Here is a 20,457-nt window from a genome sequence, read left to right on the forward strand (position 1 = left end):
CTTTTAACACAATTCTGTATTAATTTGATTTTAACCTTTGTCCCTGTACAAAGAAATTTTCTAATATCTCTCTGTCTTGCGGTGGGAGGAGCTTTTTTTTTTCTAAGTTCTCTTTTCTATTTTTCTCAATTCAATTGCACGTAGCATGAAGAATTTTGGGTTGTTTTTCTTTTAATTTCTGCATCTTGCATCATGTTATAAGTGTTAGATGAGGTATGTCTTGTTGCTTAAGTTCTTGTTAATACATACAATGAGAAAAGTCAGAAAAAACATAATGATGAGAGTGATGATGTTGATGATGTTGCATGTGGCAATGATGGGTTGTGTGCATGATTTGTATCATAAGAATTAGGTTTAAAACTTATTGTGGTAGAAGAATTGCAATGGTATCACATGCAGTTCCACAAAGACAGATCCAAATTAAACTACAAAGACAGGGAATTTAAATGACCAGTTGCTATGCTAAAACTCTAACAACAACAACAGTAGTAACTATTATCCTTTCTAATCTAGGCACAAGGCCTGCAATTTGGGGGGACAGGATTAGGTTGATTACATCAAATGCCCCCTAACCTCATCTCTTCAACTGGTACTCGTTTTAGCGACCCTGGAAAGTTGAAAAATAAAGTCAACCTCAGTGGAATGTGAACTCAGAATGTAAAGATGGATAAAATTCCTCTTAGCCTAGCATTCTAACGATTCTGCCAGCTTGCTACCTTCGACACAAGGCCTGAAATTTTATGGAAGGGGACTAGTCAATTACATCGACCCTAGTGTATCACTGGTACTTAATTCATTGAACCCCCAAAAGGATGAAAGGCAAAGTTAACCTCAGCGGAATTTGAAATCAGAATGTAAAGACAGATGAAATACCACCAGGTATTTTGCCCAGCATGTTAACGATTCTGCCAATAATAATTAAAGCACAAAGCTAGCAATTGAACCCCTTTAAGCAGGCCCAAAACTACCTCAACCTTGTTGTAATGTTCACGCTTTTATCAAGAGTGTTAGTGTTTGCTCAATGAAGCTTGTCATACTGACATCTAAGGAAGGCATAAAACCTCAAAATTTGCAGGGGAAAATACAGCCAATTTAATGAAACCAAATACTTAGAGAGTTCTTTAAATTCTCAAGTGGGCAAAATAAAGTAAATTTTGGCAGAATTTCAACAAAAAAATGAAGTACATCTTATTGATAGTATTTTTTCACATAGGTACAAGTATGGCTGAGTGGTAAGAAGCTTGCTCCCCAACCACATCGTTTCCAGGTTCAGTCCCAGTGCATAGAACCTTAAGCAAGTGTTTTCTACGATACCTCGACCAACCTTGTGAGTGGATTTGGTAGATGGAAACTGAAAGAAACCACTAAATGTGTGTGTGTTTGTCCCCCCACCACTTGACAACCCTGTAATTCATCTGTCAATAGATAAGGCGTCGAGCTGACAATAATATTAGCACACTGGGCGAAATGCTTAGCAGTTTTTTCATCTGCCTTTACATTCTGAGTTCAAATTCCGCCGAGGTCGACTTTGCCTTTCATCCTTTCGAGGTTGATAAATTAAGTACCAGTTGCATACTGAGGTCGATCTAATCAACTGGTCCCCTCCCCCAAAATTTCAGGCCTTATTCCTAGAGTAGAAAAGAATTACATCCCTGTAACTTAGCAGTTCAACAAAAGAGATTAACATGAGTTCCAGGCATAGAAATTAAGTATTGGGGTCGATATATTCAACTAGAAATTCTTTACGGTGATGCTGCAACATGGCCACAGTCTAATGACTGAAACAAGTAAAAATTAAAACACAAGAGAACTGTGCCACAACCCAAGTGTATTACTGGTACTATTTCATCAAACCCCAGAAAAATAAAAGTCAAAGTTGATCTCAGTGAAATTCAAACTCAGAACGTAAATGGAGGTAAATAGAAATTGGTGAATGGTATTTGGCATTTGTGGTTCTGCCGATTCTGTCATTCCCTGTTCCTTCCATATTAATAACGATTGCTCATATTGGTGCATGGCCGTACATTCGAAAGGGTAAGAGTGCATTTAGTTACCTCCTTTGGTTTGGGATAAGTACTATTTTATCGTGGAAGGTGTTTGTAAACCATTTAAGAAACACACAAAAACCGTTAGATTCACTTCAACATTTAAATTTAATTTGTCAAAATACTTTCGTCGCTTTGCGACCTGATCACTGACAAAATTTTGTGTGGCACGGAATTTGCTCTGCAAGTACCTCTCCGTAACTATTTTATCAACGATGGAGAAATGAAGCGGACGAGAATCAACGCTAGTCGGTTTTGATCTCAGACGTTTGAAGAATAGTACTTGTCATTTTTGCCATCGCAGTGGTTTTGTGTTGACTAAACACCATACCTTATATTTTTGCAGAAAATGACCGGCGGGAAATACTCTTAGTTAATACGCTTATTGCTTTAAAAAGAAAAAAAAATTAACTGTAAAGACAAGTTATAACATATTTCGTGTACTGAGCTGATAAAATTCAATTTAAAATGTCTCAAGGGCGACAACTCATAAATCATAGGTTCCTAATATGGAGGTTATCTCCCTTACATTGTGTCTCTCAACATTTTTTTTTTGTCCTATTTACTCTTTGAGTGGATGAATCAAGGCCGTCCTTAAATTTTAAGTAGTATCATTCAAAGACAGCTAAATTTTATTTTGAATTAGGAAAACTCTGGTTTATATAAATATTTGTGATGATTACTAAAACAGTAAATTAAATTTTTTCGGCTTATTTCATCAATTTCATTGCGCATTTACAGTTAAGCAAAAAAGTAAAGACAAGAAAAAGAATATTATGATGTTCGTGGTATTCCAAAAAGCATTAATGGTGAAACAATTCAAAATTTGGACAACTAGTAAAAGTTTTTGCTGTGTCTGGGGAGAGTCATTTTCTTTTAGTGCCTTATAATTTAACACACACTGGTAAACTATTGAAAAGGTTAAAAGACGCAACGAAAATTTTATAGTAAAATAAATAAATGAGTGGAAACTTTACTGGTGAGCATTAAATAATAAGGCACTAAAAGAAAATGACTCTCCCCAGACACAACAGAATATGCTTCAACACACAAACTCACATAAAGAATCTTGCAAACCAAATCCAAAAATGTAGTAACAGTTTCCTTTGTAATAATCATTCTAAAACTTTTGGTACAAGGCCAGAAATTTCAAGTACGGGATGACTGGTCGATTACATCCCAGACTCAATTGGTACTTTCTCTATCGACACCAAAAGGATGAAAGGCAAAGTCAACCTTGGAGTTTGAACTCAAAATGTAAAGAGGGACAAAATGTCGCTAAGCAGTTTGCCCAGCTAACTATCCTGCCATCTTACTACCTTAATAATAATAATAATAATAATAACCCTTTCTACTGGAAGTACAAGGCCTCAAATTTGAGGGAAGGGATTAAGTCGATTACATCGACTCCCATGTGTAACTGGTACTCAATTTATTGCCCTACAAGGGTGAAAGGCAGCATTTGAACTCACAATGTGAAGACAGATGAAATATCGCTAAGTATTTCGCCCGGCGTTCTAACGATTCTGCCAGCTTGCTGCCTTAATAATAGTGATGATGGTGGCTTCAAATTTTGCCACAAGGGTATTAACTGGGGGCGGATAGATTAGTCGATTACATCAACCCCAGTGTTTAACTAGTAGTTATTTTATCTACTCTGAAAGGATGAAAGTCAACCTCAGCAGAATTTGAACTCAGAACATCAAGACAGATGAAATGTTGCCATGCATTTTTCCCAGCATGCTAATGATTCTGCCAGCTTGCCGCCTTTAATAATAATAATAATAATAATAATAATAATAATAATGATGATGATGATGAAGGTAATTGCTTTTAACACACTAAACAGATTTTTGCTAATTGAGGAATTATAGTTAGTTGAACCTACATTGGTATAAAAAGTGATTAAAGAAATATTTACACTGGTAGGATATGGTAATATAGGACTAAACAAAAACTTGAATTATTTAGCATTTCAACTGACCATATTCAGCCTAAATATTCTACCTGCTTTACATTCAAAACAGCCAAATGCAGCATCTCACAGCTATCTTAGAATGTCATTCTAAAAATAGACAATGGCATCATTGCAATCTTGAAGTTATGAGATTAAGCATGATTAATTCAAAATGATGTAAATAAATAAGCAGAATATTTGAGAGAATAAACTAAATGCTAATGGGGGAAAACAGCATTGCTATATTTTACAGTCCCTGCCGTTTTAGCCAACCTGTTAGTAACATTATTTACAGTGGGTGGATAGGTGTCCCCTTCCTGTCTGTTGTTTCGGCTGATGTACTCTCCAGTCTACATCAGGTGTCCTGGTGGAATTTTGAACTTTTTTTTTTTTGAAAGCTGGAGAGTATATCAGCCGAAACGTTGTGATAATAACAATCAAGGTGAGGGCACCTATCTGTCCATTGTAAATTATGTAAATAATTCCTCATCTCTAAAATATAGAATAGTATAACCTGTTAGCACATATTATTATCAGTATTTCTTTATTAACCATAGAATACAAAATGTCATATTAAAGATGTAGGGATGCACTTGAGCAATAAAAAGCGTGGGGCAAAAATGTAATAATCTAAAATTAAAACGGAAACAGATTAAAAGTTTAGTAAACAAGTAAAATCACCAACCTGTAGAGGTGTGAGAAGTTGTCATCGAGGGAAGATTTAAGCATGCCACAACACTGATCACCATCCACTTCAGGCACTCCTTCCCCTCTCACCACTGCGCTCTGGATGTCTTTTAATTTATGGAAGAGCATTCATGGATTTTGTCAAACTGTGAAGAACCCCAAATTTTCTGGAATATGGTCTAGGTGAAGTTTTCACCAAAGGTCAATTATTCTTGGGGTTCATATTGTTTGTCCCCTACTCCTCTTTCCAGCCAGCACAGAATTTCTTCTTTTCAAGAACTATAAAGTTCAGGCACATCAAGCTGTTATGCACACTTCTTCTGCAAAGGACTTCAAACATCTTACTTCCATAACAATATTAACATTAAAAACCATTCAAAATAACATCTTTTTCAATAGAAATCACTGATGTCTGTTTTCTTTTCCCCAATTTTCTTTGAACTCCTACTAATATACACCGCACTAAGCATGATGGCTTCACAACTGACTTTCTGCATCCTGCTCTCTGAAGATGATTGCATGACTTCAATGCATTAACTAACAACAATGAATTTATCAATCTGGTGGTCTTAAAAAATTGATTTCTATTGACTTTTACAGATTTCCATCAGAAGCTGGGTAAGTGATGATTCTGTTGCAGCCTGATACACCTAAATGAGCATTAGCATACACACACACATACATGCATGCATACACACATATATATACACACACATACATATACTCACACATACACACATACATATACACACACATATATATATATATATATATATATATATATATATAATATATATATATATATATATTATTTATTGAGTGTGTGTATGTATATATATATATATATTATATTATATTATATTATATTATATATATTATATTATATTATATTATATTATATTACATTATTTATTCTTCATAAAAATAAGGATAAAATCATGTTGCTTATAATATCAAGTGGCAAGCATGAGATAATACCTTGTGGGTAAATTACATACTAAAATTACTAATTATATATAAAAATTATAAAATTATATTAAAGGGATCAGGAAATAACCTGTTCCAACATGCAATAAGAAGACGCCATAAGCCACTTTTAACTTCTCCAAAAACATGGGTTGAAGTGAGCAATTGAAAACCACAAAACAAAACTTCACAGTAAGCGCCTTTTGGCAACTTCTTATGGCATGTTGGAGCAGGTTATTTCCTGATCTCTTTAATATCATTTTATAATTTATAAATACAATTATTAATTTTAGTATATATATATATATTATATATATATATATATATATTATATATATATATATGTATATATATATACATACATACATACATACATACAGATACACACACACATATATATATATATGTGTATATTGCTGTGTGGTAAGAAGCTTACTTACCAACCACATGGTTCCGGGTTCAGTCCCACTGCGTGGTACCTTGGGCAAGTGTCTTCTTCTATTGCATCGGGCTGACCAAAGTCTTGTGAGTGGGTTTGGTAGAGGGAAACTGAAAGAAGCCCATCATATATATATATATATATATATATATATATATATAGTATAGTTTAGTATACTCATTTAACCCTTTTGTTACCATATTTCTGTTGAGATGTTCTGTATTTCTTTCAATTAATTTTAAATATAACAAAGAATTTAGTAAAATAACTTAGTTATCATTAAGCTAGTATTTAGGAATATAAATTGTGACTAAGGTTTGGTGGAAGATTTTAATTCAAAACTTATGAAAACAAGACATTTGTACTACAGAGCCAGAGCCAGCTTCAGCTGGGCTGGTAACGAAAGGGTTAAACTGATGGGTTTCCCAGACCAAGTTACACAAAAGTATAATTTGTTTTGCAGAATGGGAAGAAATCCAAAGACAAATTATTTGTTATGTCTTGCATTTCATTCCCTATTGTCCTGCTTTTTCCCCTATTTTCAGGGCTTCAGGATTTCACCATGACCCCGGCAGGGTGGCTGACAGAAGTTGTGCCTTACCAAAAAGCAGCCTGTGATTTTGTCTATGGCTGCTTATTGAGTCTTCACTGCTAACCTCTATATTTACAGGCCATTCCCCTATCCGCAAACTAGGGACGCATAGGATGGGGGCTGCAAATAAATTTAAATACAAATATTTAGTAGTTTCTGATTTAGGTACAAGGCCAGCAATTTTGGGCAGAGGGTGATTAGTGAATGCCATCAACTGTTACTTTATTCTATCATCCCCAGAGGGATGGAAGGCCAACTTGGATTGGCAGGATTTGAATTCAAAATGTTAACAGTTGGAAAATAAAATTTAATAAAATTACATTCAGTGCTGTTGAGTAAATTTGCTGTTGAGGAATTTTTAACTCAATGTATCATAAGTTATCATTTATAACTGAATTTGCTTCCAGACACATTGTTCATAAAGACTTATCTACACACACACATGTATAAAAATTTCGTAATATCTAATCAAGAAAAGTTAAATTTGTGAGTTTTATGCATCTTTCTTCTTATAATTCCATGACTTCAAATTCAAATTTATAATTCCACCAAATATTATGAAGAAATGATTATCTCCCTTGTAATAACTGTAACCACTGAGGAAACGTGGGTGTGTGTGTGTATAATGAGAGTACTCAATACATTGTGTAAAATGAATATATTTATGGTATATAAACATTACTACTTTTATACGACAATAACTTTGTGCTAAATGAAGCATTCTTCAAATGGATGTGATTCAGGTGAGTCTTCACGTGATCTGAATGAATGTAAATGTTTATAAAATCAGCACTTAAATGTATTTGCAATGAGTCCTGTTTAATTCCTGTTGAGGCCATTGGTAGATATTATGCTAACTCGATATCATCACTTATCCTAGGCATGATCCTCTAAAATAGGCAGTTTGAGGGATTTCTGAAGTTACAAGCCAAGAGTTAAGATAGTGGCTGGTTGGGTGTATGTCTTAGATTGTTGTATGAAATCAGGAAATTGATATTATCTAGACAAGAGTAGGCAACTTTTATATTACCAATGTTGAAAATTTGATATTTATGTGTTGTTGGGAAATGAGATCTTAATGAGGATTGAAAGTTAATTATATTGAGACATGGTCTGAACCAAATTATTTTCTCCTCTTGATTGTGTTGTTACATATGAAGAGTGTTCCTTGTATACTAGTTTGTCACTGAAGCCACTTCCTTTCAGTGCATCCTTGAAATAAAGTGTAGCCTAGTTGAAAAAATCTATCTGAAATAACTAGGAAACTTTTCCACATCAACAAAATTCTTGATTATGGCTGAGTTTAAAGGATTTCTTGCTTACATATATGGTTTCTTCATGTAACTTTCTACTAAGATAATGTTTATTTGTACTCAGATTTGGTGCGACACCTAAAATGTTAGCTATTCTTTGACAGGTGTTTATGGAGGTGTTTAAACTGAATTCCTTAACCATTCTTATCAAGTATATTTTAACACTAATGACTCGTAGGTGTGTGGTATTTCATTATGCAGCCATAATATACTATAAAGTATACTAAATGTTTTTATAAGTCAACACCATGTTCTACTGTGTTAGCAGTGCTCTTTACATTATGTTATTGAGGTTATTTCTATAGAAATTATAACCAGCACTGATTTTTTGATACGTTTCGATCTCATTGTTTGTTTATATCTGCTGTCTCAATACAAAACATTATAGCAAAAAAGCAGTACTGCCTATAATTTGTGTAGAAATAACCTTAACTAAATAGTATATTTAAAATCTCTCAATAGAGAGACCATTCATGTTGTAGGAAAATACTAAACTTGCCTCTATATTGTCTGAAGCTATGAGGATAGTTCATAGTTCTGTAAGATCAGATACTTCATTCTATCACAGCTATTGTGGTCAAATAGCCAGGAGCAGGTTTCATAACATCTGGTAGTCAAGCATTCCAAAGTCAGCAACACTGACCTTCTTCAGGGCATGTGTAGAGCACATTCTTGCCTGCAGAGCTGAAACTTCAGCAATGAAGAAGGAACTACAAAATCACTTTGATGACAAACACACTAGGCTTCTCATGCAAGCTGCAAACATTTCATGGTGTTATCACAAGCTCAAAGAGGAAACTTATGGACACATTTCACACTCTCTGCTATTGTTGCTCAATGCAGGGTGGGCTTGGCTGGCCACAGTTATGTTCCCAAACACCAGGCTATACTGGTTGTTACATTTTGAAGACTTCCACAATCTAACAGAGGAACAGTAGAGTATGGTGGCTTTCTACTGTACATCTATATTTAGTAATACATACAGAATACTATTCTGAACTAATACTACTTTTGTCACCAAAAATGAATTTTTAAGCCTGTCACCAATTTGTGACACAAGTGATTTGCTAATTAATGTCTAAGCATGAAATTTGTCTAAGCATGCAGCTGTCAGTGGATACTTGCCACTGATGATGCTCAAAGAAGTAGAAATCCGGATTTCTTTGCTGCTTGATGCTTTTTATCTTGCTGCTGATATTCTTCTGTGCTTTTTGGCACTGTACGTCTGGATGAGATATTTTCTCAAAGTGAATCTTGTAGTTTTCTTTCTACAGTATATCCACATTAAGTAAGATATACAGAATGCTATTTTGAACTAATGCTGCTTCCATCACAAATAACAAATACACACACACACACATATATATATATATCATCTGTAAAAAACAAAAGACCTATTGAGGCAAGTGAAATCAAAATCACTGACACACCCGATGACAGTACCGTCTGATTGCCAGTTGAACATTAAAAGCACATCTGAGCGTGATCTATGCCAGGGCTACAGATTGGCTCCCATGCCGGTGACACGTGAAAAGCACCATTTGACCATGATTGTTGCAAGCTTTGCCATACCAGCATATGTGCTGGTGGCACATGAAAAACAACATTTGAGCGTGGTCATTGCCAGTGCCACCGGACTGGCTCCCATGCAAGCAGCACATAAAAAACACCTTTTGAGCAAGTCGTTGCTATGCTAGGCCTGACTGGCCCTCATGCCAGTGGCATGTAAAAGCACCCACTACACTCAGAGTGGTTGGTGTTAGGAAGGGCATCCAGCTGTAGAAACTTTGCCAGATCAGATTGGAGCCTGGTGCAGCCTTCTGGCTCGCCAGTCCTCAGTCAAACTGTCCAACCTATGCCAGCATGGAAAGCGGACATTAAACGATGATGATGATGATGGGGAAGGCTGGTTTATGGAATTACATTAGGAATCCCAGCCATGAAGGTTTTAGCTTTGTGGTGTATCATCAAATCCCAAAATCTGTTGGTCCTAGGCCTCTTAAAAATATCCTATAAACCGACCTTCCCCATTTTTATATATATATATATTCTTTTACTGCTTTCATTCATTATACCACAGTTTTACTGGGTATTGTAATCACCTTTTTTTTTTTTTTGCTTTCTTACAACTTGATGACAGTGAAGTAACACTCATTTCACTGTGGTTCTTTATTTTATCAATTTCTGTTTCTCAAACATCAAAGAGGCAAAATCTTCAATTCCTTAAAAAAATTTCTTTGAGATTCCACATTTAAATGTGGAATCTGCCTGATTTGTTTCTGAATATTTTGCAACCTTTAAAATGGTTTGGCAATGAAAACAAGTGATAATCCTATAATCCATTGATACTAAATCTGGTAAGTATGAAGGATGTGGAAGAGCTTCCCATCCTAAGAATCTTATCTTTTCCTGAGTTTGTTTTGCTGAGTGAGTCCTTGTATTGCCATTCTGAAGAATGACACACCCTTCTGTTCATCAAATTGGCCACCTTTGACACAATGCTTCCTTTGTGCATTCAGATTTCTGGCAATAAATGTTAGCATTAGGAATGGCATACAGCCATAAAAACCATGCCAAAACAGATGCAGAAACATTGTGCTGGCTCCTGCCTGGCCAGCTCCTGTCAAACTGTCCAATCCATACCAGCACGGAAGGAGAACATTAAACAATGATGATGATGAGTAATGGCCTTTCCTTGTCTCAAAACCTTATTGAGGACAATGCCATTCATATTTCCTCCAGACACATTGTAAGGACTTCTATGGATGAGACCCCTTTGTCTGTGTGTGTGTGTTTGTGTGTCTGTGTGTCTCTGTGTGTGTGTGTGTGCGTGCGTGTGTGCATGTGAGCGTGCATGTGTGCGTGCATCTTGACAATGTGGATATTGTGTCTGTTTAGTTCTCTTGCAACAAGTGTTGTCTTCATCTCTCAGGTCTGTTCAAAGAATTCTTTGTCTCCATCCAACCAAAAATAAAATCCCCCTCCCCACTGACAGATCTAAATAACAAAGTAAACTAACTGATAAAATCTACAGTCAGAGAGTGAATTTGCCACTATCATGTTCTTAAGAATGAAATCAACCTCTCTGTCGATATATCTACCCTCTTCATAATGTTGGCAAATGAAATAGAGATAAGAATGTGCATTGTCCATTAGATTGGAAAATTCTATAAGTGGCTGAAGATTGCTCAACATTTTAAAACTGATGTAATACTTACAGTGTTTAATAAAATGAAGTAGCATGAAACAATTGTACTACTCTACTTCGGATATACTTGTTGCTTATTTTGATTATAATCACCCCATTTGATTTATATGGATAATACCGTGCAAAATTCTGGTGCCTTTGACTTAAGTACTATATTCATCTGAATCTAAATTTTGCTGATCTTATATATATATATATATATATATATATATATATATATATATATATTATATATATATATATATATATATATATATATATATATATGCATGTATATGTTTGTATGTCTGTATTTGTCCCCACCACCACCACCACCATCATCTGACAACCAATATTGGTGAGTTTACATCACTGTAACTTAGCAGTTTGGCAAAAGAGGCTGATAAAATAAGTACTTGGCTTACAAAGAATAAGTCCTGGGGTCGATTTGCTTAACTAAAGGCAGTGCTCCAGCAAGGCCACAGTCAAATGACAAACAAATAAAAGAATAATATACACATAACTGATTTATATAAAATGTACACATAATCTCCCTAAGATATTTAGTATTATACAATGTGTATATTTTATGTAATGTATAGACAGTTGTTTTATTCCATTTTTCATTTTTATTTCAGATGTTAACCAAAAGTTCTCCATCTCTTTGGATAAAACTTGTTAATTACATCTCCGATATTTGGAACATAGTTGATGTTATAACGATCATCTTGTTCATCATTGGAATCATTCTTCGCCACCTGCACTATTCTGATACTGCCAGAGTAGTGCTCAGTTTAAATTTGATTTCCTTTTACTTCCGTGTTCTTCATATGTTTTCCATTCACCAAGAACTTGGTCCAAAGCTTGTAATGATTAAGAAAATGGTTAGTATGAATCCTTTTCTTCGCTGTTCTCTTATGAATCATGCAAAATCTTTTCTTCAGTAAAAGAGCCATATTTTCTTTCTTTTCTTTTTTTTTTTTTTGTAGAAATGTAGAAAAATATTGAAGATTTTACAGTCAATACAAATTGACTAGTTTTTTTTTATATCCATTCATTAGTTAATCTTAGAAAAATAGAGGTTACTTTTCTGTTCTCGAGTTTAGCCCAGCAGTTCTCAACCACAGCTCCCAGGGAGCATGTGGCTTTAAACATCTTTCTGGTGACCCCAAAGGTCTTTCCTCTCAAATATAAAAAAAAATTTCTTTACTCATCTTATGTTTTACTTTTTCTGAAGCAGCCCCCTAAAAGATATCCAGGTTTGGGATCTGACTTGGATGTTAAAAAGGCTGAAAACCACTGGTCTAATCATTAAACTCAATTGATGTTCTGTCTGCAGCATCAAATCACTACAAAATGAATTCTATCAAATACTGGCTAATCTCATTTTGAACAGAATTTTTTTAATACTGAATGGTTAATTTTCATATTATAATGTTATCTATATCAATTATATTAACATAATGATTGTTATTTTCCCCGCTAATAATATTTATCTTCAGATGCAAGACCTTGGATATTTCTTCATGATCCTGTTTGTTTTCATGGTTGCCTATGGTATTGCCACCCAGTCAATTCTCCATCCAAGCACACCAATGTCATATGATCTATTTAGAGGAGTTTTTAAAAAAGCATATTTTCAGATGTACGGAGAACTTTTTCTTGAAGAATATGATGGTAAATAATGATTTATTTTCTATTTTTCATTCACTTTTTCTCGGCTTCCACATTATTTTCATTCCTACAACATTAACCCTTTTGATACCAACCCAGCTGAAACTACCTCTGGCTCTGTAGTACAAATGTCTTGTTTTCATAAGTTTTGAATTAAAATCTTCCCCCAAACCTTAGTCACAATTTATGTTCCTAACACTAGCTTAATAATAACTAAGTTATTTTACTAAATTCTTTGTTATATTTTAAATTAATTGAAAGAAACACAGAGCATCTCAACAGAAATACGATAATGAAAGGGTTAATGAAATAAATTCTCATTATAAACTGAAATAAATTCAACTGAATACTTTCCTTCTCATGAAAAATTTTGCAAGTGTTTCTTCACAGAAAATACATTTTCTATTTTTAAGAACAGAATAAATTTGACTTTAAATTATTCAGTTTTGACCTTTTACATTCTCAGCTGAAATCTTACAAGATTCAATATCTTTCTGTGATAATAATGAACTCAATATATACATAGCTCAGTTGCACTGCAACATATCAAAAAAAGTAACCAAAAGGTGCATGAACAATGCATTTATAATAATACAGAGAAAGGGAACAGTGAATGAGAGATTAAAAAAAAATTGGGGTGAGAGGTGTAGAGTTGGAGATTTTCTGAGAGCATGGAAGTTTTGAAGGATGTAGTGTCCTGACAGCTAACAAATGATGTGGGTAGTTTATGTCATGCTTCAGCAATTCTGAGCTATTTGTGATACTTTAAGATATTCACCTTGCAACCACATGATTTTGGGCAAGTGTCTTCTACTATAACCCTGGCCAACAGATGCCTTGTGAGTGAATTTGGTGGACTGAAAAAAACTTATTGTATGTGATTGTTCACACCCACCCACCCGCCTCTTGACAACTGGTGTTGGTTTCTTAACATCCTAGTAAGTTAACAGTTCATCAAAAGAGACCAATATGGTAGGTACCAGACTTAAATAAGTACTAAAGTCAAAATGCCCCAGCATGGCCACAGTCAAATGACTGAAACAAGTAAAAAACAAAAGATAAAAGAATTGCAAAATCCTCTCCATTTTCCAACAGAAAAAAAAAGACAACAAAGAAACCAAGAAGAAATTAGCCAATGTCTCAATCAAATCCATAAGTCTAATATTTGACTTTTGACATAGGTAGAAGGCCTGGAATTTGGTGGAGGATATAACCAATTATTAGGTGTGCTGGTATTTTGAAAATACCTCATGGAGCCATGACCATGTCCTGCATAGTGACAGACTGCCCTTTGGCAAAGCATAATATCCACTCAGCCACCCAGCCAGGGATACAGTGAAGCCATGGGACTGCAGCATGGTGGATCTTGAAGAGACAGGGGAAGAGATCAGCTGAGCCATTGTACTTCTTACATTGATGCTGAGCAGAGGAATCTTAGAAGATCAAAGGTCAAAGTCACAAGGCTCTGTCAAGAAAGTAATTGCAATTAATCTTTGGAGCAACATCCATGGTTGTGTAATCAACTAACTAAAGATTTACATCTTGTTTATTGTTTACACAACATTTCAGCTGATATATCCTCCAGCCTTCATCAGGTGTCTTGGGAAATTTTGAACCTGGGTTCTCATTCCTAAGGTATTTTTCTGATATTATTATTATTATTATTCAGGTCACTGCATTGAATTGAACTCAGAATCTTGTGGTTAGTAGGCCACGCTTTTAACCACTATGCCATATGCCCGTGGGCAATAATGATAATAACATCGAAAAATGCCTTACGAATGAGAACCCAGGTTTGAAATTTCCCCAGGACACCTGATGAAGGTTGGAGAGTATATCAGCTGAAATGTTGTGTTAACAACAAACAAGATCAGAAGCAGCTTGCACATTCACCTTGCTAGTTTAAGTGGGGAAATAATCCTTAGATACGAGTTTAAGATCATATTGCACCCGTTACTGCAATTGCTGAAATGATTCTTGATTTTTGTATATTTCTTGTGTTTCAGAAACTAATTGTAATAATGTATCTGGCAAATGTCCCTCAACAATTGGTACATACATCGCACCAATTTTGATGTGTTTATATATTTTGCTAACGAATATTCTTCTTCTCAATTTACTCATTGCCATGTTCAGGTGAGAACTTTAACTTTATGCGCGTTTGTGTGTGTGTGTGTGTGCATGTGTATGTGTGTGTATGAATGTGACCATGTCTGTGTATGCACGTACGAGTGTATGCATGTGTATGAGTGTATGCATGTGTGCATGTCTGTATGTGTGCGTGAGTGTGAGCATGTTTGTGTGTAAGTCTATGTGTGTGAATGTGTGCAGGTGTGCATGTATAAGTGTATGCATGTGTACATGTCTGTGTGTGAGTGTGTGTATGCATGTCTATGTGAGTGTGTGTGTGTGAAAACATGCATATGTATAAATGTTCTTTTCTCTAATAGCTGTGATTTATATAAATGCATGATGGTGATGATGATGATGAGGAGGAGGAGGAGGATGGATATGATTATGGTAGTGATGAGGATGATGATGATAATAATATTGACGGCAATGTTTATGAGAGCGATAATTATGATGATGATGATTATGATGACGATCATGATGAGGATGATGATAATGCTGATGTAGTGATGTATATGTAGAGAAATTTTTCTAAACATAACAAAACCCAATATTTATTTTAATATATATTGTTTCTTTTCTTTTTGGTTTTTTTTTACATATCAGCTGCACATTCCAAAATGTGCAGGTAAATACAGACCTTCACTGGCACTTCCAAAGATACAGCCTGATCTTTGAGTTTTACACTCGACCCCCTCTTCCTCCTCCACTCATTCTCTTGAATAACATCTATCTCCTTTTTCGGTACCTTTACAAAAAAAAAAGACATTTACCATACAAGAAAAAATCTGGATTTAGTAAGTATTGTTTTTTGTTTTTTTTTTTCCTATATTCTTATTGTTATTCTTTTACTTGTTTCAGTCATTTGTTGTAGCCATGCCATTTAGTCGAACAAATTGACCCCCAAGACTTATTCTTTGTAAGCCTAGTACTTCATCTATTGGTCTCTTTTGCTGAACCCACTGAGTTACAGGGGTCATAAACTCACCAACATCGGTTGTCAAGTGATGGTGGAGGGACAAACACACACACACATCATCATCATCATCTTTCAATGTCTGCTTTCCATGCTAGCATGGGTTGGATATATATATGTATATACACATACACATATATTGTTTTTTTGTTTGTCATTTGACTGTGGCCATGCTGGAGCACCACCTTTAGTTGAATAAATTGCCCCCAGAACTTTGTAAGACTAGTACTTATTCTATCAGTCTCTTTTGCTGAACTGCTGATGTACGGGAATGTAAACACACCAACATCGGTTGTCAAGCAATGGTGGGAGGACAGACACAGACACACACACACAAACATATACATACTTACATACATATATATATATATATATATATATATATATATATATATATATATATTACAGGCTTCTTTCAGTTTCCATCTGCCAAATTCCTGGCAGCACACTGAGTCCTTGAGCAAGACTATTTCACATAGCCCCAGGCTGCTCAGCTAGCAAAAATGAGTTGCATTTGTGTTTTAAAGAAACCAGCTTTGTCACATTCTGTTTCATGCTGAATCTCCCTGAGAAATACATGAAGAGTAAGTATGTCTGTGCAGTACTCAGCCACTTGTATATTCATTTCATGAACAGGCTATTCCAGTGACTGGATCGACTGGAACACTCGTCTTCATAACCAACAAAGTGCATATTTCATATTATTTCACCACTAATCAGATATAAACATGTAGAATTTTTGCAACCAGGTAATGGTGAGTAGATATGAAAGGCTGTTATGAGTTCCATACCAAAGCTGCAAATAATGACTGCAAAAACTTAAGTATCATGAAATATGCTTTTTTCATTGTTATTATTATTATTCAGAGAAATCATCATCATCATCATTGTTCGACCGTGGTCGAGACAATGGAATTTACCATGTTGCGCCAGACTTCACGGTCCATCATAGCATTACGGAGGTCCTGTTGCTGGATGCCTGTATCCCTGGAGATTACATCAGGGTAGGAGAGTGTGCGCCCTCTGGTGTTGCGAGTAGATGGCTTCCAGAGGAGAAGAGTAGAAATTACTTCTTTTTCAGCTCTACAACAATGTCCAGCAAACTGGACTCTCCTACCTTTCACAAGAGATGACACAGGTGGTAATTTCCCATATATTTGCATTTTAGTTGGATGGCGCCTCCACGAGATATTTTGAGCTCTCATAAGGAGGCGAGTGTAGGTTCCATCCAACCGCCTCTCAAGCTTCTTTGATAACGTCCAGGTTTCTGAGCCATATAGTAGAATTGGTTCGACTGTGGCTTTGAATATTTCAAGTTTGAAGTCTCTACTTAGATTTGATGACCAGATCTTATGCATGTCATTACAGGCTGACCAGGCCATACCCTTTCTAGTTAGAAAGTCTTTTCCAGATGATGATATGTATGACCCAAGATATTTATAATCAGAAACCATATTTAAAGGTGCACTGTTGAGAGTGTGGATGATGCAATCACTGTTGGACAGGCACTTGTTTATGTATTCAGTTTTGGTCTCATTGAGGTAAAGACCTACACAATTTGAGGCTTGTTCAAGAGATTGTAAAAGAGACTGGGCATTGGAGAGAGAATCACTGATAAGAGCGATGTCGTCAGCAAAGTCAGTGTCTGTCAAGTACTCAGCTGGGTGTCTGGAACTTCTTCTTGGTTTTATTTCAAAGCCCTTGCCAGAGATGGTATCAACTGACATACGTAGCACATAATCAACAACAATGATGAAAAGAAATGGGGCGAGTGTGTCTCCCTGCAGTATTCCGGCCTCGATCGAGAAAGATGATGTTTCTCCATCAGGGGTTAAGATGGTTGAAGACGTATCTGTGTAGAGGACCTTGATGGCAGAAATAATTTTGTCTGGTATCCCATAGAGCTTAAGGATTTCAAACATCTTGTACCTATCTACAGAATCGAACGCTTTAGAAAAGTCTACAAATACCATTGCAAGATCGCGATTAAATGCTTTTGATTCTTCAATAAGTCTGCGCAGGCATAGTATCTGGCTCAGCATTGAGCGCCCATGTCTGAATCCATTTTGGTTCTTTCGGAGCAAAGGTTCAACAAAAAGGACAAGACGATTTAGGATCAGTTTGTTGTACAGTTTTGCAGCAATTGACATTAGAGATATGCCCCTGTAGTTGGTGACGAGGGACAAATCGCCTTTTTTGGGTATTGGAATGATTTGAGATTGGTGCCAAATCTTTGGAGTGACAAAGGTGGAAAGTGTGTGGTTGCAGAAACAGAACTAAATCCAACAGCAATTTTAATGGAGGCATAAATAATGACTCCAAAAGCTTAAGTGTCATACTCTTTTACTTGTTTCAGTCATTTGACTGTGGCCATGCTGGAACACCACCGTTAGTCGAGCAAATCGACCCCAGGACTTATTCTTTGTAAGCCCAGTACTTATTCTATCTGTCTCTTTTGCTGAACCGCTAAGTTACGGGGACATAAACACACCAGCATCAGTTGTCAAGCGATGTTGGGGGGACAAAGACAGACACACAAACATACACACACACATACATATATATAGCGGGCTTCTTTCAGTTTCTGCCTACCAAATCCACTCACAAGGCTTTAGTTGGCCCGAGGCTATAGTAGAAGTGACTTGCCCAAGGTGCCACGCAGTGGGACTGAACCCAGAACCATGTAGTTCGTAAGCAAGTTACTTACCACACAGCCACTCCTACACCTATCATGACATATGTTGTTATTCATCATCATCATCATCATTGTTTAACATCCATTTTCCATGCTAGCATGAGTTGGACGATTATTATTATTATTCATAGAAATAAATACATCTCACTGGAACTAAATTCCACAGCAATTCTAATGGAGGCATAAATAATGACTCCAAAAACTGAAGTAACATGAAATATGTTTTATTATTATTATTATTATTATTATTATTATTATTAGAAATAAATACATCTTAATGGAACTAAATTCAGCAGCAATTCCATTGGAGGTATGTCAAGCCATGAATAGCTAGATTGTTACAGAGAACATATTGTCACTCAAAGGAAATATATTACTATACATAATATTACAAAATAAAGAATATAAAAACGGCTTTTGGTTACAACACAGAAGTAATTTGTGTTCACATGAGTAATAAATATTCATCATGCATGCAAGAAAAATGTAGTGAATACATAGGGTCACAAAGCAGATGATAGTGATTTAGACATAAGAGGTAGTTTGTTTTACATTTTACTGTGTAATACAACTAAGTAAAAATAAGCAGAAAATCTGACTTAACAAATTCTGTCCAACACCTAAATAAATATCTTGGCAGATGCTTACCTAGATCACCTTAGAACTTATGCAAGTCTAACAACCAGATGCCATCTATAACATTATATACATAAACACTTTCAATTTATTATCACATGAATCAATCACAACCAAATCCTGACACATGTACACCCCAAGTGATCAATTCGTACCAACTTGGCAACTGAAGCATTGGCATCAATCTTTATCACAACAACCAGTTATCACAAACTGTTCAGCTGGCATTTCTAAAGGACAGCAACAACAGCAGCACCAACAGTATAAGGACACATACACAAAAATATGTTGGAGCAACAGAGGGCCTTTTCAAGCTGTGGCCAAAAAACCACAAATCCTCTTTTAAGATTCTAGAGAGGTACATTGCATCTTTGACCAACTACATATGGAATTTAAAAGAGCAGGGAACACAAAGATATTACAGTTACATTATTCTTTTCTCACTTGCTTTACTTTCACACAGTGTTTTGTTATCTGGCATTTTCAGACATTTCATTTCAGTCCAGCTATTTGACTTTTCATTCTTTATCTATTAATATCTTGTATGTTGACCATAACAACTCTTGTATATATTTTTCTCTATATCTTTCTTCCATAGGAGAAAAATTTGACAAAAATGATGAGAAACGTCTGATTCACTGGGAAGATGAGATGGCAGACTCTTATTTATCAAAGAAAGAGAAATATGATAGTAATAGCATGTATGAGAAAGTAATTTCATCTTCAAATCGGTACGTATTCCAGTTGTAAAGGAATTGGTACTCAAAACCTAAAAGAAAAGCACTTTTATATTTGTGGTGTAAGGATGACTGAATTGACATGACTTCAATATTAATTTTGTTTTATCAAATTTTGCTGAATGGAAAGTATAATTACTGTAATAAATGTAGTTTGGTGCTCTGTCTCCATTATTTTCCCAGCCCTAATGAGCCATTCTTGCATGGCCTACATGACAGCCAGAGACAAATTATGAAATATCCAAGGTATATCTTGAACATTTACAAGAATTGTTTTGATTAATTTTTCACAGTAAATTTTGACTACCCAGACAAATATTAAACACAAAAGTTTTACTTGCAATGTAAGCTGCGATTTTTTGAAGAGGATACAAAATGTGTTGTGATGCATGTGACATTGCCCAAAATAACTTTCTTCCCCTG

General features: G+C 35.4%; 1 protein-coding gene across 6 annotated transcripts in view; it reads left to right on the forward strand.

The window, feature by feature from the left end:
* LOC115221077 (transient receptor potential cation channel subfamily M member-like 2) overlaps window positions 1-20,457 on the forward strand; it is a 151,886-nt gene that overhangs the window by 126,360 nt on the left and 5,069 nt on the right. For 5 of the 6 annotated variants that reach the window (XM_036510452.1, XM_036510455.1, XM_036510451.1 and 2 more), the window contains 6 exons: window positions 5,290-5,307; window positions 11,825-12,070; window positions 12,689-12,863; window positions 14,867-14,996; window positions 15,597-15,787; window positions 19,896-20,028. In XM_036510452.1, coding sequence (XP_036366345.1) covers window positions 5,290-5,307; window positions 11,825-12,070; window positions 12,689-12,863; window positions 14,867-14,996; window positions 15,597-15,787; window positions 19,896-20,028 — 893 coding nt within the window. The remainder of the gene's footprint in view (window positions 1-5,289; window positions 5,308-11,824; window positions 12,071-12,688; window positions 12,864-14,866; window positions 14,997-15,596; window positions 15,788-19,895; window positions 20,029-20,457) is intronic. The other variant, XM_036510453.1, reaches the window with a different exon arrangement.

The sequence above is a fragment of the Octopus sinensis genome, linkage group LG17, assembly GCF_006345805.1.
Source record: "Octopus sinensis linkage group LG17, ASM634580v1, whole genome shotgun sequence".
Taxonomy (NCBI): Eukaryota; Metazoa; Mollusca; class Cephalopoda; order Octopoda; family Octopodidae; genus Octopus; species Octopus sinensis.